General features: G+C 41.5%; 1 protein-coding gene across 1 annotated transcript in view; it reads right to left on the bottom strand.

Moving 5' to 3' along the window:
• Positions 1-26,814, bottom strand: part of LOC149288925 (putative ATP-dependent RNA helicase DDX10) — an 89,282-nt gene that overhangs the window by 56,664 nt on the left and 5,804 nt on the right. The window contains exons 7-13 of the mRNA XM_089491185.1: positions 26,362-26,488; positions 25,108-25,270; positions 24,164-24,248; positions 20,521-20,622; positions 19,486-19,573; positions 18,242-18,330; positions 15,548-15,926 (exon numbers count right to left, since the gene is read on the bottom strand). Of these exons, the coding sequence (XP_089347311.1) occupies positions 15,548-15,926; positions 18,242-18,330; positions 19,486-19,573; positions 20,521-20,622; positions 24,164-24,248; positions 25,108-25,270; positions 26,362-26,488 (1,033 nt within the window). The remainder of the gene's footprint in view (positions 1-15,547; positions 15,927-18,241; positions 18,331-19,485; positions 19,574-20,520; positions 20,623-24,163; positions 24,249-25,107; positions 25,271-26,361; positions 26,489-26,814) is intronic.

Genomic DNA, 26,814 nt, shown 5'->3' with positions numbered 1-26,814 from the left:
CCAGCAGCTTTCTAAACGATTATACGTGGGAGTTTCACCGGACCCGGCCAGCGTGCCGACCGCATCCAAATAATATTCCAATCGCTCGGCCATAATTCAAAGAGCAGATATCATTAATTCATGGGTGAGGGTGCTTGGGGAACGGAGAAACCTGTAACGGAACCTTTACTTTAACAGATACGCTCTCAGACTTCTTTTAGGCTTATGCGATGTAAACCTGCTAGCCACCATCTGAGAGTTTGTTGGTTTTTTTTCATATATTTTGCCTTATTTTTAATGTTTTCTTGCATATGTAGCAAATCTATATTTTTGGGACATTTTTTTCTTTTTTTTGTCCAATGTTATTTAGCTTTTTCAAAAGATGGAGCTACTACTCTACTTTCACTCCTCTGTATTTCAATTACACATACTATGCCTTTAGATTGTAAGCTCTTGAGCGGGACCCTCCAAAGCCCACCTTTCCAGCCAGGAACTCTGTGTAACAGTAGCATAGGGCTAGATGGCTGGTTCTCAACGCCTGATGTGTCTCTGTGTATTAATGTACATTTGTTGCGTATGCGTTAACCACCCCATTTAAACGGTACAGTGCTGCCTACTTTGTTGGCAATAGGTAATAATAAAATCACCATGGAAACCACTGGAATGGAATCCAGAAATTGTTACTTTATTTCACTCTACAAAGAACCTTTATTCGAGGTCCTTAACGGGGCGAACGGCTGCTGTTACATGACGCGCAATTGTTATAGGCGATTATATTAAGGAGCGTTGAAAGAACAGGTATATGTGGATGGCGCGCATGTATATGTAACGCTCGGCCCATAACAGTTAACCTTTTCAGACTAGTTGGCACCTATGCTTAAAAGTAGAAACGAAATAGAATAGACTGGAGGTGTGTGTGTGTGTGTGTGTGTGTGTTTATTTTTAAACCACTGCTGGCTCTGGCGTTAACAGGGTTAAAGCAAGCACAGGCTACATGGAATACACATGCAGTGGCGCGTGTTGCTGGATTACGTGCGTGTTACGCGACCGCAGCTGTAATCGGATGTGCTGTTAAATTGCATTTGTGTTCTGCTGTCTCGGGAATGGAGAAGTTTACGCAGACGAAGCGCCTTCTTACGGCAACAACACATAAAAAAAATAGAACAAGCTGCTGATTAAGATAGAATCCGACGTGCTGCGGGAATGCGATAATGCCACTTCAGCAAAAAGATCCCAAAACACGGCGCTTTGGGACTTTCACAATTCTTCAAGTAAAACATGTATTTTGGTAACATTTTATCATTTTGTCCAGCAACAAGCAGGATTATTACTTTGATTGCGGTATCCCGGAAGCCTTCGGCAGTAAGCGGTCAGGTGCCCTACTGTCTGCTTGCCGGCCAGAGAGGGGGCAGAAAGCTATTCGCAGAATGTCCGTGCCCAAGCTTTCCCTCTGTGCCAGACATTTCTAGTGGCATTGGCTTCAAAAGGAACTGGCGAGTAAATTCTCTGGCTCCGTCCAATGAAACGTCTGAATGTCAAGGCTAGTTTCAAGATTTGCTTGCTTTCATTCTGTGTTATGGTCGTCTCTTTTCTCTGTCTTACATGAGACTTTACCCCTGCTGTCTCTCCCTACACTGCCCCCCTGAGCTTGCCCTTTCCGCTCCCTGTGTGCGGACCACCTAACCTTTCCCTCCACCCCTGGCTTCAATGATAATGCGTTATTTCATTATGGCAGTGAGCGGCACTTGCCTCCAGCCCTAAAACAGTTTCGACTGCAACAAAAACAAGTTGTATGACCCTCAACCAGTTAATCCATCATGCCTACCGATGAGAAATGCAAGTTCCATGCCGTCTAATCAGAACAGTTTTATTGCTCAGAAATCTAGCTGTGGTTGAAGGTTGTATTCCCCTATCCGGGGCCGGGGAGAAGAAGATATTGATCATCCGAGAAACGCGCGGTCATTAAAGAACAAGTTTCACGTTTCTAGTTGGAAAAACGTAAAGAAAGTGTTAACGGCGCCATTTATTTTGCTGTCTGGGCACGCGGGATAACATTTCTTTGTTTTATGGGGTGCTTTGAAGGGGAGATGGGTTAATGCAACGGAATTTATTAGCAGGAGACCAGACATTTTCCCTTAGCATTCACCTCCCCCGGGGTGCCTTGACGTGGAGGGCGAGCTCATGGGCTTCGGCCCAAATACAGTACTAAATCCTCATGTTTATTTAATGCGTACGTTTGCACGTATGGATTTGCTCACTGGTAATGAAGATGAGGTTTGGCTTGCATCACACCGTCCTCCGTTTATTCTGGAGATCCTAAGCATTTTGTATTTAAAGTCAATAGCCCGGCATCCACGCGGCATCCCGACCGGAACACGTGGCCAATCGAAAGGGACACTCAGCCATGATATGCACTTGAATGGTGCTCTCAATCTTCAGACGGGTCGGGTCTGACGCCATCTCCCATCGATTGTTAGACATGTCTGGTGTCCGGGACCTGATGAACACTCTGGGAGATTGTAGAGGAGGGCTTCCCAAATGTTTCTGGCGTGTAGGGCCAAGCCAGACAATAGTTAGGAGAATTCTATGGGTAGGGGCAAAAGAAATCACGGTACCATTTCTCATAGGCATATCACTGTTGGAGTAGAGGCCCATCCAGCCAACTACAGCATAGATCCGCATGGTTTAGATAAAACTGTGCCTAGTTTAAGTCATTAATATTTATTAAAATGACGCTGTAAAACAGACGTTGCTGAGGGTTTTTTTGCTTGTTTGTGTGTTTGAATGTACAAACACAAACGGGGGTAGCTGCTTTTTGGAATTATGTCCATCAGGCATTTGCTTGCCTATGTCAAAAATGTATTAAGAAAATAAAATATATATATTTTTTAAGGAAACACATTATGAACTAAATCCCATTAACTTTGTCTACGCAATACTGCTGAACCATGCCAAGCAATATATGTAATTCTGTGTAACCAAGCTGTGTCGAAGGTAACCAATACCTGAGAAACAGACATTACAGCAAAGGATCATAACGCGTCTGTGATCACTTACCCTCCGGTGTGCATTTCTGTGCGTTGCAATAAATTAAATGCTGGCAGCAGTTGTGGTTTTTTGTTGTCTTGATCAGCGGGTGCGGGATTTGGTTGGGTACACTTTTCAGAGGAAATAAGGATGTTCGAGGCTCACAGCGTGTCCCCTCGGACCGCTGTCATACTCATGAATCATATGGGAGGAATCCCACAGCTTCTCCCGCTTACCTGGGTGGAAGGTGCCTACAGGAGCTGGCTCAGATATCAGCAGGTCACGTATACATGGGGAAGACATTCTATAGAATCTATAGAGATTCTAAACGGAAAAAATTAAGAAAGTGTAACGTACCGGGGACGTGTCCGCATACTTGAAGATTTTATGGTAAGAATAAGAAAAAGATTACGGAGGAAACATTCCAGGACATCCCCGGTCACTGCGCCCAGATATACAGAGCACGTATGAGAAGTCGGCATTCTGAATATATGTAGAATATATGGAAGCCTCTCCTTCCTTTTAATCAATTAGAAATGCCTCATGGAGTCATGTTATATATTTGAGCGCCCGGCGTTCAGTATATCAGGGATCATGCATCGCCAGCATCAGAAACGTGTCCCGGAGCAATTTTAGGACGTTGGTTACCAGACATTTAGAGGCTCGTCGTAAAAGTAATCCGAAATGCCTTTCCTTTGTGGGAAACAAAACATTGCTTGCAAGCCCACAAAATGGGAAAAAAAATAAATAGAAATTACTTCAAAAATAGATAAAAAGCCAGTCATTTATAAAATAGTTACATTATTACAGAATGGCTCTACAGGAAATAAAGCGAGATGTGGCGATATATATATATATATATCCTTAATGTATAAGTAGCATTATTATATTTTGGGTTTTCCACATTGTTTAAACATTGTTTGTGCATCACTAACGGGGGGGGGGGGGTAGCTGGCACCTGGGGGGCAAGTAAAGCCAGGTAGCCCCATTGGCCTCTTGCCCACACCAGTAACACAAATACATTTGCACACATACACAAACACACACATTAACACTCACTCCCTTACACTCTCGGGGGCGATTGCTTCCCCGGCCCCTCCTGGTCAGTTCGGCCCAGGTCACTAACGTCTATTACATACCCTATGCCGAAAAGGGTTCTGTATTCCATATCAGATCATCAATACATCTTAGCACAGCGGGATAATGTGTTCATTAGCCAGTTACGGTAAAATCCAGATGTAATTGGCTTCTGTGGCAAACACGCCATTAGCAAGCAAACACAAATTAACACATATTGAGAATCCATGGTCTGCTAATTACAGGGATCCTCTTGGCATGTGCAGGAGGCAAAGGCTTTGGCAATTCACGTTAATTTAAAATGTAGAGAAGGTAACTTTCATTCCAACGATCTAATTACTAAACAAGTCATAACACTTAAGTTACTGGAAATACAATTGGCCGGCAAAAAGTCTTCTTTATTATGCACTATACAGGGAATCTTATTAAAAGGGGCTATGGCTGATGTCACTGTGTATTAGTTTAGGTTGGTAAGTATATTCAGACGTGTTCCCTACATGCGGTGACTATTACTATGTTGCAGACTTGGGTTCCTTTTATCTAAAGGAAAAAGCCATTTCTATGACATGAACCGGTTAAGCACGCGCTTTATTCACACCGTTCCCAATGACAGTTGGAAACGGCCCCCACAATCAGTATTCTTTTTTTGTCAGTATGTTTTCCCCCCCCAATATCTGCTGTCTAGCACTAGCATTCACGATACGCCCAGGGCAAGCCGTCAGTCCACATATTACGTTTAAAAAAGCATGATTTTTGTAAGCCTTGCAGGCATCAGCGTGGAGCCGTTTGGGGACCTGTAAAAACTAGTTCATATTTTATGATGTTGAGCATACATTTGATGATTTGTTATATCTACAAGTTTATTGCGCTGCCTTCTTTTTAAAAATAAAAAAAAATAGTTTTTACACAGAATATTTGCAAGAGGACTCCTTATCATACCGCTTGTGATAAACAGAACGCCTCAGTCTGAATCACCCTGCCTGACACTTAGGCAAATGAAAGTCTATGGAGGAACGGACTTCATTAGCATGGCAACAAATAATCAGCTCAGTGTGGCGTTTCAGCCGGGAAAAAATCACCCAAAATCTTACAACTGGCACCAACGGAGGCGTCCAGGTCTTCAGATTAAGAAAATGAGTTGGAGCAAAGCGAGAGAAAAAAAAAAAAGAGATTTTTGTCAATGCCAGGAAACCACCCTATTGATTTTAGAAATTCCAAAAAAGGGAGTGGAGATGGACACCGGATTTAAGACCACTTTATTATCTCTGATTCTAACAGTAATCCGGCTATAAACCAGGAACAGCGAGCACCTAATAATATAAACACGCTCATTACCGAGCACCACGGAAATTAATAAAATCTTACAACAGGGACGAGCGATGCTGAAATCATCAGAAACTACGTCCATCCGAGATTTCATCTGCAGAACAACAAGAGATGCAAGGCTGGCAAACTTAATCGGACTTCATGTCTTTGTGCATTTCTACTGTAGAGAGATTTATAATACGACGACACTATATACAGAGATCATTTTACATGGCGACCTTTGAAAACAATGCTGAAATGGTGAAACGAACAGCCAAGAGCTGTCCCGACGGGCCGAGCATCTATTATATGAATGCTTGCAGAAATTCGAACATATTTAACAGCTTGGTGAATTCGGCAGAAAACAGGTTCATTATTACAGATGCTAGAGGCTGGGAACCAGTTCATATTCGGAATAAATATTCTTTTAAAATGTTACAGTGCGGGTTCGTATGTTTAGCACAATGGTTACTTACTGAATGATATGTTACCGAAGCCTTTAAGGCTACTGCTGATAACACACATCAGCTTGCGTAAAAACAAAATGTCCTGAAATGCTATTTTAAAAAAAAAAAAATATATGTTCAGGGAGCTTTTTCTGGCTACAGAAAATTATAGTATTGTACGACTGTTCCAGCGATACGAGTCTGCATTCACCACCATCATCATGTACATGCCCTTACACACACACACATATACATATATATATACACACACACATTATATATATATATATATATATATATATATATATACACATATACACACATATATATACACACACACACAGTATTTACCGATTACTCCGACTTTTGCATATTTGTCACACTTAATTTTTCAGATTATCAAACTAATTTTACTATTATTGGTAAACAAAAAACGCAGTTTTTAAATGATTTCATCTATAGAAGGGGAAAAAGCTATGCAACCCTACCTGGCCATATGTGGAAAAGTAAATGAAGTTACTAAATTAAACACTTAACCAATTTGAATTGATAATCGGGTTCAGTTTCACTAGACACAGCGAGGCACGATTACTGCCAGCACTACTGAATCCACACCAATTAAATTGAATCTGTCTTGAAAAATTTACTCAGCTAAAAAGTCTCCAAAAGCAGCACATGATGCCGCAATCTTTAAAAAAAAAAAAATCCAAGAACAGATGAGAAACAAAGTCACCGACATCTATCAGTCTGGAAAGGGTTATAAAGCCATTTCTAATGCTCTGGGACTCCAGCAAACCACGGTGAGGGCCGTCCTCCACTACTCAACATTGTAAGCTTGCGAGCCGGGCTCTCTCCACCTAACGTATCGGTTTGTATTAGTCCGTCAATTCTCGTCTCATCATAACCCTTGAATATATGTCTTGTATTAAGCGCTGCATAAATTGTTGGCGCTATATAAATAAAAGATAATAATAATAGAAAGAGAAAACTTGGAACAGCGGTGAACCTTCCCAGGAGCGAGCCGGCGGCCACAATTCCTCCCAGAGCGCATCGACAACTCGTCCGGGACGAAACAAAAGAACCCAGACTCACATTAAACTGCAGGTCTCACTTAAAGCATAAAAGACTCAATGCCAGTTATCACTAAAGTTTGATTACCCTCGTTTGGGGCTGCAACAACTCATCGGTAATAATAAATGAAAATCGTTGTCAAGTGGGCTGCCACCACTCCTGACCCATCTCTTTAGGAGCTTTAACACGCCACTGCCCAGCTCCCCTCTGCCCCCCACACACAGTTCTTGTGCCAATGTTATTACCATCAAACGTGCTTTAGATCTGCAGCGCCGGTGTGTAAGCTATATGGTTAAATTATTTGATTCCTATTTTAAAAAACAGCTCCATATTCCAACAACTTTCTTGCCTCTAATCTCTTCACAAAATATAACCGTAGAACACAAAGTACCGAGGAGCGTAAAGACATCCTTAAAAACACTTTAAGGTTTCTTGTGATTAATGATAAAGAAAAGGTCCAGAGTATAAGGAAAGCTAGTTCCAACACGAAAAAAAAAATTGGCTCCTAAAAGGCTTTAGTACGAGTTCAAGGCAAGAATCTTCCATAGCTAGAGGGACCTTCTTCGGGTACATGGTGACCTTCTGATTATCCTTCTTGAGGGCAAATTTGATTGTAAATGCAGTGATGGCAACTTAAAAAAATAATGAAGATGTACAAAAAACAAAAAACAAAACATCTTTTAGGTATTTAAATGTAAAATCACTCAAAACATAATTGAAGGTAACTGAAAAAAGCTGAAGACTTGTGCATTTGTTTCCATAACTTTATTTTTAACGAATGCAAACGAGGGTGATCTCCAATGAAACAAATGAAACTAATTGCAAAAGTGCCAAAAACCCGTTCATTACAAGGCGTTTTGGCGCTCGTTGATGAGGTAAAGTAGGAGGGACTGTGTATAGGAGGGTATTTATTCATGACTGATGGATAGAATTAGCCAAAAAACAGGATGATTATGGCTGTGATTGATGGCGCCAACAACCTGTGGGAGTTTTTCCTTACTTTTTTCAATCTGTCCAATCAGCATTTACAAGGGGAGGGACAAGCATTAGATATTTGGGTGAGCTGCCGCCATTTTAACTTGTCAGTAGCAGCAGTTACAGGCTGATGGGAGTTGGAGTGTGAGGCAGTGACAGTTGGTTTTGCAGAGCCTGAGATGCTCATAGCTCACCTACCATACTGCAAGTTACATAGTTACATATAGTTACATAGTTCATAAGGTTGAAAAAAGACCCAAGTCCATCAAGTTCAATCCTTCTACCTAACTTTCCTATTCTTGATCCAAAAGAAGGCAAAAAAACCCTAATTAAGCTACTTTGAATTCTGCCATCAGGGGAAAAATTCCTTCTTGACTCCAAGAGGCAATCGGATTTCTCCTTGGATCAAGAAGCTCTTAAATATTAATGTTATTCTATTTATATCCCTGTATGTCATGCCTTTCTAAGAAAATATCGATGCCCCTTTTGAAAGTATTTAAAGTATTTCATAACACCACCTCCCTTGGAAGTGAATTCCATACCTTTATTGTCCTCACTGTAAAGAATCCCTTCCTCTGTCGTCTATGAAACCTGCGCTCTTCCAGTGTCAGAGGACGACCTCTTGTTCTTTGTATATTTCTGTTAGTGAACAGGTCACTGAAGTAGGGCTGCAACTAACGATTATTTTCATAATCGATTAGTTGGCCGATTATTTTTTTGATTAATCGGATAAAAAAAAAATTAATTTTTCATTTATTTTAAATTATTTAATAAAGTAACATAGGATGTTAAAAACAAACGGCAGAATACATTTTTTTTCTTGTTTTTATTTCCCCAACCTGCCCCCCGGTTATGCATATTTGAGCCCAGGCTTGCCACACTGCCCTCCCCACATATGCCTTATCCCCTTAATGACAATTGCCGGTTCTGGCACGGCACGGAAAAACAAGTCGATTACGACAAACGACGTGCCAGAACCGGCACGTCTTTAAACGGGTGCAGAAAGCGATCTACGTTCGCTTTCTGCACCCAAACGGCGTTGCTGTAATGCCTCGTCCTCGAGGCATTCAGCAACGCCACGATCGGCACCAGGGGCCGTGTCTGGCCCCTCCCTGGGGCGTCAACAATCGCCATACATTGTATGGCGGCAGACGCCCGTTTTAAAACCGTTTAGGAGGCGATCAACGATCACCTCCTAAACTTAAACGGTGTCGCTGGAATGCCTCGATCAGGAGGCATCCAGTGACACCAAACACTTACCTCTCGATGGGCTGTGACCGCTCCGGAGAGCGGTCACAGCCGCCACTGCCGGTGATCTTCACCATCAGCAAGATGGCGCCGGCCCGGGAAAAAAAATAAAGATGAAAAGTTCCCTAGACGGTCTCCAGACCCTCAAGAGAACTCTGGCTCCACTTGCAGGTTGAATACAGGTACTGCATTCAACCATGCAAGTCAATGGAGCCCAGCTTTCTAATCACAGTGTGATTAGTAAAAATAAATTAAAAAATAAAATAAAATAAATAATAATTAGAAAAAAAAAAGTAAAAAAAAAAAACAGTAAAATGTAAAAATAATTTCCCACTGATGTCACTATCAGGGGAACCTTCAAGATGAAAAAAATTTGTAAAAATTTTTTTTAAAAAGGCAAAAAAAATAAAATATATATATAAAAAAATTTTTGTGAGCAAGTCCTAAAATTAGCATATTAGCTTAAAACAATTCTCGCATGGAAAGAGTTAAAATACTGGCATATTAAATGCCCATGGGGTGTCTACTTTTAAAAAATGTATGATTTGATGGGGTAAATTGAATTGGCCGGGTTCAACAATGTCCCAATTAACACGGGGGGGAAGGATGGCCACACATCTAATTTCCAATGAGAAAAATGCACACGTACCAAATGTGGCCTTTTAGTTCCCCCCAAAAATGACAAACCCATGCATGTGGGGTATCACTGCGCTCAGGAGATGTTGCTGAACACATATTGGGGTGTCGTGTGACATATACCAGGAGCTGTAAATTCATACATAACATAGGTGTGTGGGGGAAAAATACACACAAAAGAATACTACTGCAAACTTTGAAAAAATGCTGGTGGTAAAATGTGTGCATTCAAAGAGTTAAAATACCAGCATTTAAAATACCCTGGTGTGTCTAGTTTTCAAAAATATATGGTTTTGTTGGGCATACTGAAATGGCCCAGCTCAAAGATGTACCAAGTAGGGCATGGGCAGTGGATCCCCAAATGCCAAAGTTCAACATTGAAAAATGTGCATGCCCCAAAAGTGGCCCTTTTGTCCCCAAACAGCCAGGCAAAATCATTCATGTGAGGTATCGCTGTACTCAGGAGATGTTGCCGAACACATATTGGGGTGTTTTGTGAGTGACATATACCAGAACCTTTTAATTCATACCTGAAGTAAAATGTGTATGACAAAACAAATGCAAAAAAATGACTACCACAAAGTTTGACAAAGACTGGTGGTAGATATGGTGCATGGAAAGAGTTAAAATACTAGCATTTGAAATACCCTGGGGTGTCTAGTTTTCTTTTATAAATAAATACAGGGTTAATCTTCACTGCCCCCAGGATTTAGATTCCCCTCAGTTTGCCCCCCTTTACCTCTAAAGTTAACTTTATTAAATTAATCCTGAAGAGAAGACCCCATTAACCACAACTGCCCCACAACTGCCCCTAAATTAACCCTGAAGACCCCATCAACCATAACTGCCCCTAAATTAACCCTAAACACCCCATGAACTATAACTGCCCCTAAGTTAACCCTAAACACCCCATGAACTATAACTGCCCCTAAGTTAACCCTAAACACCCCATTAACAATAACTGCCCCTAAGTTAACCCTAAACACCCCATTAACTATAACTGCCCCTAAGTTAACCCTAAACACCCCATTAACTATAACTGCCCCTAAGTTAACCCTAAACACCCCATTAACTATAACTGCCCCTAAATTAACCCCCACCTCCCCTAACTTTCAGCAGCCCAAATATTAATTTTATACTCACAGTTAGATGAGTGTCACAGCCATGGCGATGCTAAGGAAATGGCCGGACCCAATCGGCAGTTTGGCTCCGCCCCTTTCTTCCTCCCTGTCCCTCCCTGTAGTCACTGCCGATTGGCCCCGCCCCTTTATTTCTCCAGCAGCGATTGCCGGGAGGGACTGGAAAAAGGAAGTGGGCGGGCCAATCGGCAGTGACTGCAGGGAGGAACTGTAAGTAGCAACTGCTCCTGTGAGTCACACTAAACGGATTATAACACGAGGGGTATTTTTCAGAGCATTTGCTCTGAAAAAAACCCTCATTTAATAATCGATAAAAATCGATTCAACTAATCGATAATGAAATTCGTTGCGAACGAATTTCATTATCGATTATCATCGATTTTATCGATTAGTTGTTGCAGCCCTACACTGAAGAGCTCTTTATATTGGCCCTGCATATATTTATATAATGTTATCATATCCCCTCTGAGACGCCGTTTTTCTAGCGTATATAATTTTGTGCTCTTCATAACTAGTCTCTCCCAGTCCCTTATTAATTTCGTAGCCCTCCTTTGCACTTTTTCTAATTCCACAATGTCCTTTTTAAGGACCGGTGCCCAGAATTGTACCGCAAGTTAATTAGTTTATTTTAGTGCTACAGAGGTGGAAGGAGAAATTAGCGGAAATTCTAAGGGACATCATGATCCCCAAAGGAAAATGTTTAAAAACTAGCGATTAAAAACTTGTTTTTAGACAATTTCGTCAATTCGTGCAAATCTCCCAAAACAAGGAGGGACCCACCCAGAAAACAGACGAAAACAAAGCAAAGTGCTCCAAAATTTCCTTTAAATTTGTTGGGTTTTTCATTCACACGTTCTCTGAACCTCTCCCTACCTTCTCTGCCAACAAGAAAAAAAAGGATCAAAAACAAGAAAAAAAAAAAAAAAAAAAGACCAAAACCTAAAAATTGGCCATATCATTTTCGGTTCCTTTGCACAAGTCTTCTAGTTTTCCACCTCTATTCTATAGTTGTTTTACAGTGGGATTGGCGGAAGTAATCTAGCTTGATATTTAATGCACATTTGCTAAAATCAACCTTTTGCAAACACATTGGACGATTTGTAACAAAAAAAGCTTTGGCCGTGTTAAGAGAAAGTTATCATTTCCCTAAGGTTTAATTCCCTGGACTGCGCATGAACCTTGCTGCTGAACCTTCTATGAGAATACCACAGGCTAAGAGATAAGGGTACATTTGAGTTTACAGCAAAATAGAAAATGAAAGGGAAAAAAAATCCTAAGAGTTCTCCTATACGCTATTCGCAGAATAAAATCATACTTCTAATTCTAGAAGAAGAAAAAAAAACATCTTCTGCTTTTTACAGCCCCGGGCGGATTATGGATTAATGTCCCTTTTATCTTTTCGTTTGAATACGGATCTACAGAAATACAAAACATGCAGCTTAGAAATAAGGCTATTGATTCAGATTTTGGGTTCCGCAAAATTGTCTGTTTATCTATTATGTCTCGTATTGCCATACATTGGCAGCAAAGGAAGCAACATATTCGTGGCCCTGCTAGACCAGCATGGCTTCAAAGAAAATTGGTTCTAGGAAATATGTTCCAAACTATGGGAAAAAAAACTAAATATCATGCAAATTGGCAGCAGTACTGAGGCATCAAATGTATTTCCTAAAAAAAAAAAAAAAAAAAATTTGCACTATGGAAGAACACGGTGTAGAAGAGTTAAGAATAAAGCATATGTCCAATACATTTAAAACCAAGATTGCGGGCTTTGTCCTTCTGCAAGGGGATCTGGTTATTCCCGAGTCCTATGCCATCGGCATTCGTGTGTACGACTCCAGTTATAAGCCTCACCTGCCACGGTCTACAAGACATTCATGGCTTCTTTGTTCATCAAATACCCTATATCATCATCAGGTATGTGAAAACGCAATCATCCCAATGGATATGGTAAAGGAGTAAAAAAACAAAAAAGTCATGCATAGTAGAACAAGGTCTCATCTTTCCATTCAAGAAACAACCTAGAGCATGCAGGTTCCATCATCCGGGTTAACAGCGTCTACTTTCAATTAGTGCTCATGGCAAGAAGTAAATCAAAATGACAGAGAAGCATTTAGATGTTCTTAAAAACAAATATCTAACACTGTCTCTGGAGAAGGCTGGATCCAGTACATGAAGGAGCCCCATCAGAGCATGTCCAAAACCGGCAATGTTTATGCATAGCCACCATGTCAATATGGAGGCCACGGGCCAGGGCAGGTGTCCTAAATTGGGCTACTTTGCCCATATGTTTACAGAACACTACGATGGCTGATACCAGGAACCCCACGCTGGTCATTTTATCAGAATACTTCTTAAAACAGACAGGGCTAAAAGGTCCAAGCCTTGCACTGGTGAAGGATCAAAAGATGAAGGGAAAATGGATTACCACTTACTTTCCTGCGAACCTCTTAAACCATTCAAGATACACCGAAAATGGGCGAAGTTTTTCAATGACAAAACTGAGAACATTTCACCCAAAGACTGATTTTCTTCCAGCACTATGAGTAGATCTGCACATTGTCAGTACAAGGCAATAAACCATTTTTATTTTCGGCTGAAAGGAGTATGAATTCATCCCAGCGAGTAAGAAACCGACAGGGGAACAGAATATTAAAGAGAGAAAACGTTACTGCTTAACCTGCATACAAAGCAGATGCTACACATTAGCCAAAAAGCCCTTAATAAGATATGCGACCCTTTCACAAAAACTGGATTCTGGAATGAAACGTCAGTAAATTTGAAGCTTAATCAGAAAGAGGTAAAAGAGCCGGCACTTACAGGAAATTAGTCATCTCCGACACAGAAACGGACACTTTACTAAAGCTTGTTAAATTGCTCCCAAAGAGGCTCTAGTTCTGGACCCGCTCCTAAACAGCAAAGGTCTCATTAAAAGTAGCATTCACGGTTCAAAGGCTTACATTATTGTAAGGTGTATTCAGAAGGGTTTGTATTGGAACGCTGCGAGAGCTGAATTTTAATGAGGATGGAACGGATTTACATTCTTCTGTTAGGGAAGCTCTAATCCACGTCTGCCATCACAGCAAAAGGTTTGTCAATCAAGCCAATAAGCAAGAAATGCTGAGATATAAGTGTAGGCCCCAAGATCTGGGTGTGCGACCGTCTCTGCTACCGGTTTAATTCTCTTGTTACGTCGCTTTCACCGTCTGCGCTCGTCGGAGTTATCTGGGGTTAGACGACTTAAGTATCATAGGCACTGCCTGCTTACAGATAGCAATTCCCTAGATCCAAGAACCTATATCCAAACTAGATGCCCACTCCCCATTGTGAGACCAAACTAGCCATCCTCACTGGAGATAAAAGCCCCCAGGTCTCAGCTGATTGGCCGAGACACGCTGATGATGTCAAATTGTTAGAGGGGATGTTTGTTGGTCCATCTCAAACTCTGACACCTTCTGCTCTTGTGTCATATACCCCCCACCTCCTTCTCGATTATAAACTAAGGAGCAGAGTCCGTTTCATCTTGAATTTGAGCAAATCCAAATTTATATGCGATGCACTGCTTGTCCCGAAAAATAATTTCGCCCTTTTGCCATAAAACTAGTTATTTTGAAAGGTTACCGTCTAAGGGGAACTCCAACCCTTTTATTACTGGTATAAATTATTTTTTCACCGGTTTTAGCATAATACAATGCTTTCAGACAGCTGCACATTACTCATTCCTATGACTTAGCCCAATCTACTAGACAAGCACTCCTGACTCGTGGTAAACAATAGAATGGCTTAGTCTCAACCACCCAGCCAGCTACTCTGACAAAGAAAAGTCTATGGAGGGCAGGATTCATCAAACAGGGCTTCATTATCATTGCCATAAAGAATCAGCTCAATGCGGTGTAATGAAATAAAACCATGTTTTTGTCAATGCTACTCTACACAACTGTTGTCAGCACTGGACGTCCATGGGGCTTCAGCTTTAAGTCACCTCAATGACTTAACTAAGCTTCACTACAGGAAAACCCTGCAACAGCGTGCCCTCCATAACACATAGTTAATGCATTTTTCAATATTTCACAGCTTTGTGAATAAACCCATAACTAAATGTGACGCCTTGGTGAGTCCGCATGTCACTTTTGTTATATATTAACACGGAAAAATGAAACCCACATGAATCTCGAATGTTCATGCCTTTTTCTACCGAGTATGAGTTATTATGCGATTTTCTGAATACGATCCTTACTACGCAATAAGACGGCCCATGGCCAAAACCTGGCAAGTACTGCTGGGGATGCTGCCGTGGCTCCAGCGGCCCAACACACAAGCTTTTCTCTCTAGAAGGAGAGGACATCTCCGTAGCTCCGATGGCTGCCCCCTTGTCCGTTCTCATGCACTCATCTTGGCACCTCAGAGACACAGAGAAGGCAATGGATATGTGATTTCTGCCTCCTATAGCACCAATACCACAAATTACTGAACCCCAAACTTATGCAGCAACATCTGGACACCCCAGGTTTCACTGCAAACGCTCAACAACAAAAAAAGTGCTAGAAGAATTACGCATGTAAATATCTTGAGATCTTCGTAGCTAGATAGCATAATTCACAGTATTACAGCATATGATACGGAACTAAAAAGAAAATAACTCACCAAAGTAGAGTCCCCTTCTTCTACTCCAAAAACATCTCTTCTTTTTACGGTAAAGATGTCAAGATCTCGACAGTCGTCGTCCTCGTCGTCCTCGTCCATAAAATGCAATGTGGCTTTTCCCATGTTCTTTGAGAGTTCCTCATTGTCGGACTGCTCGAGCGCGTCACTGCCTTGCGTGGAGGTATCCAACGTTTGTCCACCCTCTGTGCCTTGACGGTCGGATTCCTTGCTGCCAAGCTGGGATTTGAAAGCCTCAATGTCGTCATCGCTGACAGTGCCAGGCTCTTCCGCCTCGACTTCTTTCTTAGTAAGATTTGTTTGAGCATCTCGGGCTTTGTTTAGAAATCGAACCCTTGGAGCAACCGCAAGACCCAAGGACCTAGAACACGAAAAAGAACGAAGCAGATTGAGTTCGGGAATGAGCGAGACTAATACACACCCGAGCCGTTTCTCAACGGTTTCTTACACCGGAACTGGCTCAATATTGTTTGGTGTTTCTTCTGCCATTTTAACTGCTGCACCCAGATTTCTTCCAGTTTTTCCAAATTCAATACAGTAACGGTTAATTATACAAAATGGTTAACATGATTTAGCGGAAATATTCTGAAAATAAGGATATAGTGGTGGGAAACATGCACAATGTTGAATTACTCCACTCATATGGAAGCTTCCCTGTGTTGAGCCAGACCACCGTAATCACATGATAGTCACGCTAAGAAAATCAGCCAAATGTAGAAAAGACGGTTCCGACAACCCACTGTTCTTTTCAGCAACGTATGTATATTTAATAAAACCATTCAGTGGCCAAAGATCAAGCATTCATTTTTGAAATTGAGATTCAAATGAGAATGTAACGCGTCAGAGACGGAATGAATGCCGCTGTTAAGCGCGGATGAATGAGACCCCGGTTCAGCAAAACATTTTTTCCCCAGTAGGTACTTCAGTCCTAGCAAACGACGTACTGCTTGAGAGAGCAGATCAATCACTCGCGTTCTGAAGTAGCAGGGATATTCCACGGCTGAGCTGCTCTAATGGAGAATGCTGTGAGTAGCCCAAGACTCGCTTTCTAGATGTAATCCCAAGGGGGGGGGGGGGGGGCCAGGCCTTCAGGGACACTTCTGGAACGCTTTGGGTAAGAAAGCGGTGTGTGTGTGTATTTAATGCAGCTTTTTATACACAGGGGATGGGAGAATAGAGGTTATTCCAGCAGTGCGAGAATCTTGCTGGGGTCGGCCCATTACTATGTATGGTAAAGGCAAGGAGACCGTGTTTGGACTCGAATCAGTGCTCCCTCGAAGGTGAGCAACTCTGCCCTTTGTAGCGCTGTACACGTATTGAGGCTTAACCCCGGAAGTTCTGGCGGCTCATGGACACATTATACATGTTCCTTTTTTTTCCTCATGAATTAACAAGAGATGGAAGGAAATGCTTCTCTATTTCTCGGAACCGGTGCATTACGCAGCGTCGCTTCTTTCGGCTTCTGTGACCCCGCTTATGACAACCCATTTCTTGACTTCTCATTTCTAACGCACATTCAATCTACAGCGACCCGGTTCTTTCCCTGGCAATGTGCAGACGACGTCGATCAAGAGCCAGGGAGAAAGAGCGGACTGGTGATGGATAAAGAGCATCCCTACCGCTGTACAGATTAAGCTGTCACAGTTCATAATTACAGAATAAATCGCTCTCATCAAAAAAAGTTACATTTCATTTCCCTAGCCAGATGGCCATTGCGAGCAAGTCGCTTCCATGTGACATTTAGGCCGGGGACGGGTCCTTGTGAGTCACGCTGTCTGCACACAGCCGGAATATTTAATCTCGACTCACGCTGCGATTAGAAAACGCCGCTTAACCCTTGGATAACAGCGCAGCGCATTCACTAGCTCCGTATCGATGGGAGAAGCCTCAGAGCCTATACAGAACGCCGGCATTAAAGCAGAAAACAAATATAACACTAACGGGGCAAATAAAGTGTTTATTATATTAAAATGCTGAAAAATCTAATACACTATGTGCACTTAACCCTTTGCGTGCCATAGTATTAGCAATTAAATTGTGTTCTGGGATTAAAATGAAACCAAAAAGCTTTGATGAACATAGCAAACTGTTAAGGTAAATCGAACCTAACAGACAATACGTGGACGCTGTCTAAGGCTGGCGGAAAAGAGATTTCATGATAAAGGGAAGGGGTTCGGTTGTGTTTTTTTGTTTGTTTTTTTTTTTACATGCAGGGCAGTTAAGATGTGAAATGCACTGTAAGCTGTTATGAGAGTTATGAGTATGAAAGTACTACTGCTTCTAGACTCAAGAAGGATTGTTTCTAGACAATTATAGTCCTGTAAACATCAGACTGGTGCTGGGAATCCCTGCACTGTTAGTTGGGGGGCCTGTACTAATGCCCACTACCGCATATATATATATAGCTCTCTGAACATGGACTATATGGCTATGTCTAAAATAACGGATAGTTGTAATGTCCCGGCACCAACTGAAATGCAAATAAAACTGAATGCCAAAACAGACAGCTTTCCTCTATGATTCTTGGAAAAAGCCCCGTTTGGCATCAGTGATCCACGTCCAATTGGTTAATCCGCAGCAAAAGACTTTTCGGCTTCCCAGCAGTTGGTGCCCACCCTGCGGCAGGCATCGCTGCATTTTTATTTAGTCCTGTCCCTTAAATACAAAGCTACTTACTGAGCATAGTCGGCGAGCGGCAACTTAAAGACGTCAAACACCTCTTTATTCTTCATCAAATAGACAGAGCGCAAGTAAGATACAAAGCACTACAAAAAAGATAAAAAAAATAGGAATTAGAAACAAGTTTTCATAAACTTTTAGACATTTAAATGAAAGATGGGACAGAATTAACTGCATTTATTATTTCATAAAATAAATTCTAAAATAATAAAGTTTTCAGCAATGCCCATGATGTAGCCGCTTGATCAGCGCCTCTCTAGCAGATCTGCGATGCCGATAGAAAAGATCACATCACACACGGCTGAAAAGCTGAAAATGTGCTTAAGCGAGCGGAATATCCCTGTCCTTCTACACGGATCCACGACGAAGCAGAGAATTGAGTTAGGTCTGCAATATTTATGTACCATAACATGGTTAACAGGTGACACGTTGGAGCAAAGCGACATCGCCCGCAGCATACAGGTTAAAGAATTCCCTGAAGCACCGAACGAAATTCAATTGTAATACTAGAAATTATCTGCTCAGCACCAAACCTCATTGATGTCACATTTGAGTTTTTCGTAACACACACGCGACTCAGCACACAGACCATGCGGCCATTCTCCTCGGAGATCCGAGACGCTACGTTTAAAGGGACACCTCCGTCAACATAGGTATTTTAAGTAATACAATAACCGTGTGCCTTTTTACATTTTTATTCCAATCGCCATTGCGTTTTCTCTTTTCCTGTCCTCAGCTGCTTGGCGTGCAGACGATTTGCTCGTTGAACGCGTCTACAACTCCCAATGATCCTGCGCAGGTTCGCACAAGGGTTCCGGTGGGTCTGCACACCAACGTCTGTGCATATAGCGCTCCCACTCACTGCGCTTTCCTTCCACTAAGGGGCTGCTTCAAGCAACTTGTGGCGTGAAAAGATACATTTTCTTTTCAGTACAGGTTAAAATATTTTTTTTAGTAGTTTAATATACATTATTCATTGATGGGGGGGCTGTGTGGGAGATTAGGCTGTCCCTTAAGGTATTATGATGGTGGATCCCATTGTCTGAAGGCACCCGTTACCCATTTTCACGAGGATTTCACTTCACTCTGAGCACAACGCAATGAATACATGAGAACGGTCGCATCTCGAGGGCAATCAGACAAACCTGCCTTAACGCCTCATCATATAACAAGACATCTACGTAAATAGCAAAGCAAGCCGGAAAACACAGACATACAAACACGAACCACCTTAAACATACCCTCTGAGCTCGCTCCTTCATCTCTTGCTCTTGTGCCAGAAACGCTTGCAGACGGTTTTGAACATCGGAAAGTTTTTCAGGGTTAATCCTGATACAAAAAAAAAAAACCAAAGCAATGGATCAGTATATTAGAGTTCTTAATTCTAGGAAGCTTGGGGGAGAAAAGAGCTATAAAAATGTGATCTAGTGAATTCAACTTAATTTCATTTTAATTAGCTTTTTAATTAGTATATAATGCATAATCTGCTTTTAGCATACCTCATACTTAATTTTAACAATTATGCAAAAAAAAAAAAATCTCCAGAAATTAATAATTCTAATAAAAAATACATCAAGCTCTTTGCGGCTTTCTATTGCGAGGACGGATCAGAAAAAAAATGTTTTTACTGTTGCCATATTAAGAGATGCTTAATATTAAAAGGTAGAACAGTTGCTAAAACAATGTTATATCAATTAACAGGGCATAGGAAATAAGATGTATAATGTGTACCGAAGAAGTTCCACCTTATATATTTGTTTCAACTTTTCTAATGTCTTTTATAAAATTACCAGAAGCAGCAATAACGGCATCATGCCAGCTATGCCAACACCAAAATGTGCCGTAAGGCAAAATAAAATGATTTATTGCTATAATTAAGACCTTAAAAACACAATGTAAAAAAAAAAAGGGGGGGAGGGGGTTTTCATAAAACAGCATTGTATTAGACATAACAAGTACTGGTAAATAATGAATGCTGTTTTAAGTCTGAAAAGAAAGAAAGAAGAGGGTGTTTTAACCCTTTGCACGTGCATATGGCCCTTAACTGGTTAACTTTAGGAATGGTGACTGGTCTGGGCAAAAAAGCCCAGCGCTGAGTAGTTTACAGCACAAGCAGATGAAGAATGAATTGCTTTCAATATACAAGAATACTAGATGGGAAGGGAAAGGCATAATGGGTAGATCCACCCAAAATCACAGAGTGGGAAAAGAGGGAGGAAAAAAAGCGTATGCATGTTTTGCAGCTTTTCACACTGAAGAAGTGCGGTTTTACTCACTTGATTTCATTAATAGGAACCTTTTTCCCCTCCAGTTGCTGCACCATCCCTTTCTTTTCAGACGGAAGGAGGACCAGCAGAGCCTCTCCGCCCTCCTTGTACCTGAACGAGAAAAGAAATCATACAGATCAAGGACACGATAATGTACGACGTACATAGGCGACTCCAGAATTTAGTGGGCCAAGCATTAGAAAAGTAATGCAAGAAAGCACAAAGCAAAGGTTCTGCAGAAGAACTCCAACAAGGAGAGCTGAATAATTCAGTGTAACTTATTGTAAAGCCGGCACGGGGATAATCGTTCATAGAGAATATTTAAATACGCAAAACATTCCGAGTACAGAGGATATCGGACTCCTCCAATGCCTTTTTTTACTTCCATCAATCTCCTCTCCAGTCCTCCAACTCTGAGCGGCAGAGAGTTCTTCCCAGACCGCAGCTGGTCCGGAGGAACCGCCGCTTTATCAGTTTAACGGATAAATCAGAAAATCTAATATCTGCTGGCGACCGAAGTGCACTTTAAGCTCGTTAACGCAGTTAAGCACAAGGTCGAACAAACTGGGGGCGCGTCAGCGGCTGTTTCCACCGCAGCGCCCATGATCTCCCGGTGGCTGACGGCACGATGAGAAACGGAGTCTTAACGACAAGCAGAGAGGTAGATCGCCGAGCGTTGTTGATGAGCAACTTGTACTCCTATCTGAAGCGCAATCTAAAGACCCTGCATTAAAAGGGATCCATTTTTAAAAGGTTTTCTTTCAGCAGAACCAACAGTTTTTCCATACCTTTTCTACACCGCGGTGAAAGATGCCAACTCTATGGAAATAGAAAATAATAACGATGCAGAGAGAGCTTAGCCTTTGCTGCCACTGCCGACTCTGCCGTTATTAAACAAACGCCAATATTACTGAACATTTCGTGGACAATGCAATAACCAAATACCGAAAGGCTAAGCTTCCCCTGCCACGTGATTAGGAGCCGTATCACCATCAAGGTGGTTTATTTATTAAAGATTTGGTGGGGTGAAGGAAGCCATAACATGAATGTAGGATTAGAACGTGGTGCTGTACTGCCCCCTAGTGACAGGACCACTAACACAAAAAGTTCTTATCCAGAAGAAGCAGACAAACCGACCCGCATTCTTCTCTGCGATGTCATTTTCTTGAGCTTTCCTTGCTTTAGAACCAAGCGCTCTCACAAAAAACACATCTACTTCCCGCATGTTAAGAAATACTTTCTATACATCCAAGTCTAACGCTCTACTTTTATGACTATATTTTTGTATGTCTCCTTTAAAAATTACAAAATTCCGAATCCCATGTACTTGGCTTAACCTACTCAAGGTAATAATATTTAAATACATAATCTCTCTTAATATAATAATGTAAGGTTGGGGGGGGGGGCAACCCTTTTAGCTTCAACCCCACTGGTAATCCATAACTAGGCAAAAATCCCACATTAATGACATTTCCAATTGTTTCTCAAAAATCATTCAAAATGGCTCAGTGAATCAACACAACTACTTGACTTTTCTCCATGCTATGTGCGTTGCAATCGGTGTTCCCTGATAATCATCTACTAAGTCAGGCCAGAGTTTGAGACCCAGGTATTCCATCTGAGGATGGACAGCGCCTCTTTCCGACCATTTGCTGGATGTGAGTGCATTACAGTGTTCTAATACCGCGTATAGAAACGGGACAAAATAGATCTACAAAAGGCCTGCGCATGCTAAGGCTCGGGAACTAATCCTCTTGCGAGGTAAAGAGAAGTACTTTATCCTCCGGCCTCTTCAGAAGGAGGTAAGAAGTGAGGGACTAGGCTGGTGGAAAAAGGAATGTTGCCTGAACAGGAAAGATAAGGGGACGTGAGGAGGGAACGAAATTGAAAGGAAAATGAGGGATCGTGTAAGAAACTGAAGAACAAATGTACCAAGATTATTTACTCATTTAATTGGGGACGCATTAGGAGCCCTAACTTCCACAAATCCTAACCATTGATACTGACAGAGTCATGGGAGCTGGAAGGCACTGAAATAGGAATTGAGGACTGGGGGACAAACCGTGAAGGAAGAAGGAGTTGGATTAGGAAACCCGGGTATAGCGTTGAAGATGAAGGGAGAAGAACACAGGGAAGTGTGACAGACGAGACCCACAAAAGCCAGTTACCAAAGGTGCCCTGCTGACTGCCACTGTATGCGAAACAATTTTGGCAGAACGACCAATTTTTCATTTGAAAATTCTACTTCTTCGAAAATAAAGTGTCCACTTTAATGAAACGGAGCAGAGGACACTGGATTATCAATAGGTTTATCAGGCGGATAGCGCAGGCCCGCAGAACGCGCCATGCTGCATCCCTACATTTCCCACAAATCCAGCGAAGGAATTTCTTTAATGATTCCAGATTATACAGGATCCTAATTAGTGCTGATCATTAATTAAGCTTTTATACGGAACAATTAGATAGTTTTGCGGTCCATGAAACTTTCAATGAAGCCTCAGCGAGCTTCATTAGCCCCGGCTATTAAAATGTAATCCGGCTCGTATAACAATATAAGAGCTGCGGTTATGATTATGTAGGGGAAGTGATGGAGTCCTGGCTTATGGCAACCTCAATTAGTGCATATTATTAGTGCATAGCAATATTACTTGTGCAGGCCGAGCCATGCATTAAATACAAACAGCGGTGACAAGGAAGGGGATCTACCAACAATTGAACAATGTCTTGAGTCAGATTCAGGGCAGGGGAATTGTTAAAGTTTATAGTAGCCGAGAGAGTGAATGCGAGGGGATAAAGATGCTACATACTAGAAATGGCTTCCAAAATATTCCATTTGGAAAAATAAACCTTGAATAACGCTTAAAGAACATATCGTGGTTAATACCAGGCAGGAAAGCCAGCAAATACACTTACATTCGGTATACGCTTCAACACAAATATAGACAAACAATCCCTTCTTCAAAACTTCTTGGCCACACAAATACTAGCTTTATACACTCCTTTATATAAATACTCCCTGGAAGAAAAAGTGTTCTACAAATACAGCCAAACATGATGTCTGGGTCTAATAGAACCAAGTAACATCCTTGCAGCCACATTGTATCACACTTGGCATTACTGATCACTTGTAACGATTAGCCACGTATGACCAAGCTCAACTGGTCAATTGATAGCCCCGTGACCATACAGGGTCCCGGCAGTAAACATGCGCCAGACAGCAGCCATACTGAGCTTTCTAGAAGGTAATGTACCCCAGAGCGCAGCTATGCCTCGCTCTCTCAGAAACTGCAGAACACTCCAACCTGCGTGTCGAGCAGAGCTGGCCCTTGACAATGCGTACTGCAGCGACAAGACATTGGTAAGCTGCCGTACGTTTTGGGGAGCTAGGTGCGAGAGTAAATGAAGCATGATGCCCAGACTGCCAAACTAACTAATGCAGTATGGGAAACCAGGGGTGCAGTGACATTTTCTAGCATTTCCGTACCCAAAAAGAACTACTCATTACCTACAAAGTAGCTCATCACACTCATCAGTGAAATAGCTGATTTGGGACTAGAGGACTAATGAGGGTTCAACAAGTCTCCACAGTACAGTACAAGTCGCAAAAATTAACATTCAGGAGAAGTTATTCTGTGAAACGAAGGGGACATACCTGGCTGTCCTCCCGACTCTGTGAATGTAAGTGTTTGCGTCTTCTGGGCAATCAAGCTGCAGAACCCAATTGACTGCCGGGAAATCTGCGAAGAAAAAAGCCAATTCACAAGAGGTCGGTGTACCCTATCCCTGCATAAACTCATTACGTATAAGCCAACCACAAGCAAAATTAAAATAGAAATTCCCCAAACGGGGTTGGCATGTTGAAATTTCACACGCACATATATATATATATATATATATATATATATATATATATATATATACATATACATATATATATATATATATATATATATATATATATATATATATATATATATATATATACATATATATACACACACAGTTACCATAAGGGGTATTTAGCAGAAGACAAAAAATGCAAATGGTTAAAGAAAGTACTATGAGGCTGAAGTATACTTTTTTGTTGTTCTTACGACCAATGTTTTTAATGTAAAAAAGGCAGAAAAAAAATGCGCAACATGCGTGAGATTATCCGAGTTTGGTTTATCTTAAAGTTTTACAGCTGTAAAGCTCTCCTTGAGATGTCATTAATCAGTTGTAATACTACAGCATGTCTCAGCGCTTCCATTAAAACTTAACAGTCAGCCTGGTGAGAAATGAATATCCTGAAGGGCACCTTCAGCGACCGGTACGAGAAGAAGATCTTCCGTGCGGATTTAACTATTTAACGGCAGGAGCATTAACATACACACAAAGAAACAACACTCAACAGCAGATAAGATCCATCTGGCTCATAAAGACGCCAACGTTAACTAGTCCTTGATCAGGTATTCGATTCAGATAGCCATACGCAGACCCCATGTATGTTTAAATTACTTTACTGTATCCCCCTCTCAGTGAAGTACTGAGTGTGTGACGCCAATAGACAAATAGAGCAATGAATAACCCAAAAATTAAAAACTAATCAGTACGTACCGAGTCCTCTGGCTGCAATGTCTGTAGCGAAGAGGACAGCCGCTTTTTTTCTCACGAAATCGTTGTATACCTCCATTCTCTTCATCTGCTGCTGCTTACCGTGCAGAGCGAGGACGGGGATACCAGGCCGGAGTCTGCAGAACGCACGAAACAAATACTGGACCTGCGAGGGGGAAGCACGGAAAAAACTTTCATCCACAGAACAAGAAGTGAGAAAATAAATTAAAAAAAAAAAACATACACAGATATATACACACGCTCGCCTTAGAGCAATGGAAACTCTGAAAGACGCCACTGCATAGAAAGATTACAAGGGAACTGTCACAACTGGCGAATGATTCCTCAAAACCATCTATATTTACCCAACACGGAGTGCTGTATGCGATGCCACGGAAGGCTCTCCCTTGGGTTATTATACACTGTTGAATGCTTTATTTTTAGTAAGTAGGACAACAGTATTGATATATAGTACATATAGAAATACCAACAGATCGTTTTTTTTTCTATATACACACACACACACACACACACACACACCTCTGGAAGTTACTATTTGCGTCAAAAGAAGAATTCACAGATCTGAAGCATATTTCTAATTTTCCACTGGGGCTGTATATATTTTCTATATGTTTCGCATTGAATACGTATTACATATACATTTGCACATATATTTTACACAATATTTATATTTGGTATGCGCATCCACTTTATAAGTTGCATAATTCATATACAATTTCTTGGTTGTATTGAAGGAGAACACCAAGTGTGGTTTGAAGCAATAGAATTAGCACTAATACTTTGTTTTGTAATGGGTTTTTTTTTATGTCCCCTCTCTTCGACCCACTCCACCCAAGGCTCCCAGAAGCCATCAACAGTCAGCAACTTCATATCCCTCGGGTTCTCGGGAACCAGGCAGCTACACAGGCAGCTTAACATGTGGTTAAGTACAGTTCTATATCTGTAGCTAAAGCCATCATGTATTTTTCTTATACCTGAACCATCTCCACCTATGAAATCTGGAATCGTCCCCCCCCCCAGTGAAACATCATTTTCATTATATTCTTCGACAGATCGTCTTCTTATATTCCTACAGGTGGCGCCATTGCAGCCCTGATCCAGAAAACTCAGATCTGTACAACATAACGTTGTGGTTGCGCATGCCTTTGCGCTCAGAAAGCAGCAACCCCCATGAAAAACATTGTTGGACTACGATTATTATTATTCCCAACACACCGACTTAAAGCCCGGACATACCTCTTTGCAGCTGGCAAAAAACACAATGCTCTTTTTCTTCAGGTGGTTCCTCACAAAGGAATATAACAAATTTATTTTCTGAGGCAGATCACAGACTACAAAGTTCTGCTCCAACGTCGCAGGAGTACTGAAAAGTAAAAAAAATAGCAGATATAATATTGTCCAAGTCGCTACAATATCTTATTACATATCCTTAGGGGGACACTCCAGCCATTATATCCACTTTAATGCATATGACGGCTGAAAGGTCCCTATTTTTTTATTTTTTTTTTGTAAATGTATGCGGGATTCACTATATTACCAAATTTATAGAAAGCAGAATATGCCGCTCATTCTGCACTGAACATAAGGGAGCTATGGGGTTATCCATAGCATGATGCTACTATTAAGCCATCAGATACACCGTTTTCTATACACAGCCAATGCTACCATGACCACTGATCACATCATCAC

Source organism: Sceloporus occidentalis, unplaced genomic scaffold, assembly GCF_023333645.1.
Source record: "Sceloporus occidentalis isolate IW3139 unplaced genomic scaffold, rSceOcc1.0.p SCAF_49, whole genome shotgun sequence".
NCBI lineage: Eukaryota > Metazoa > Chordata > Lepidosauria > Squamata > Phrynosomatidae > Sceloporus > Sceloporus occidentalis.
The sequence above is the reverse complement of the archived record's forward strand: the minus strand, read 5'-3'. Positions and strand labels throughout refer to the sequence as shown.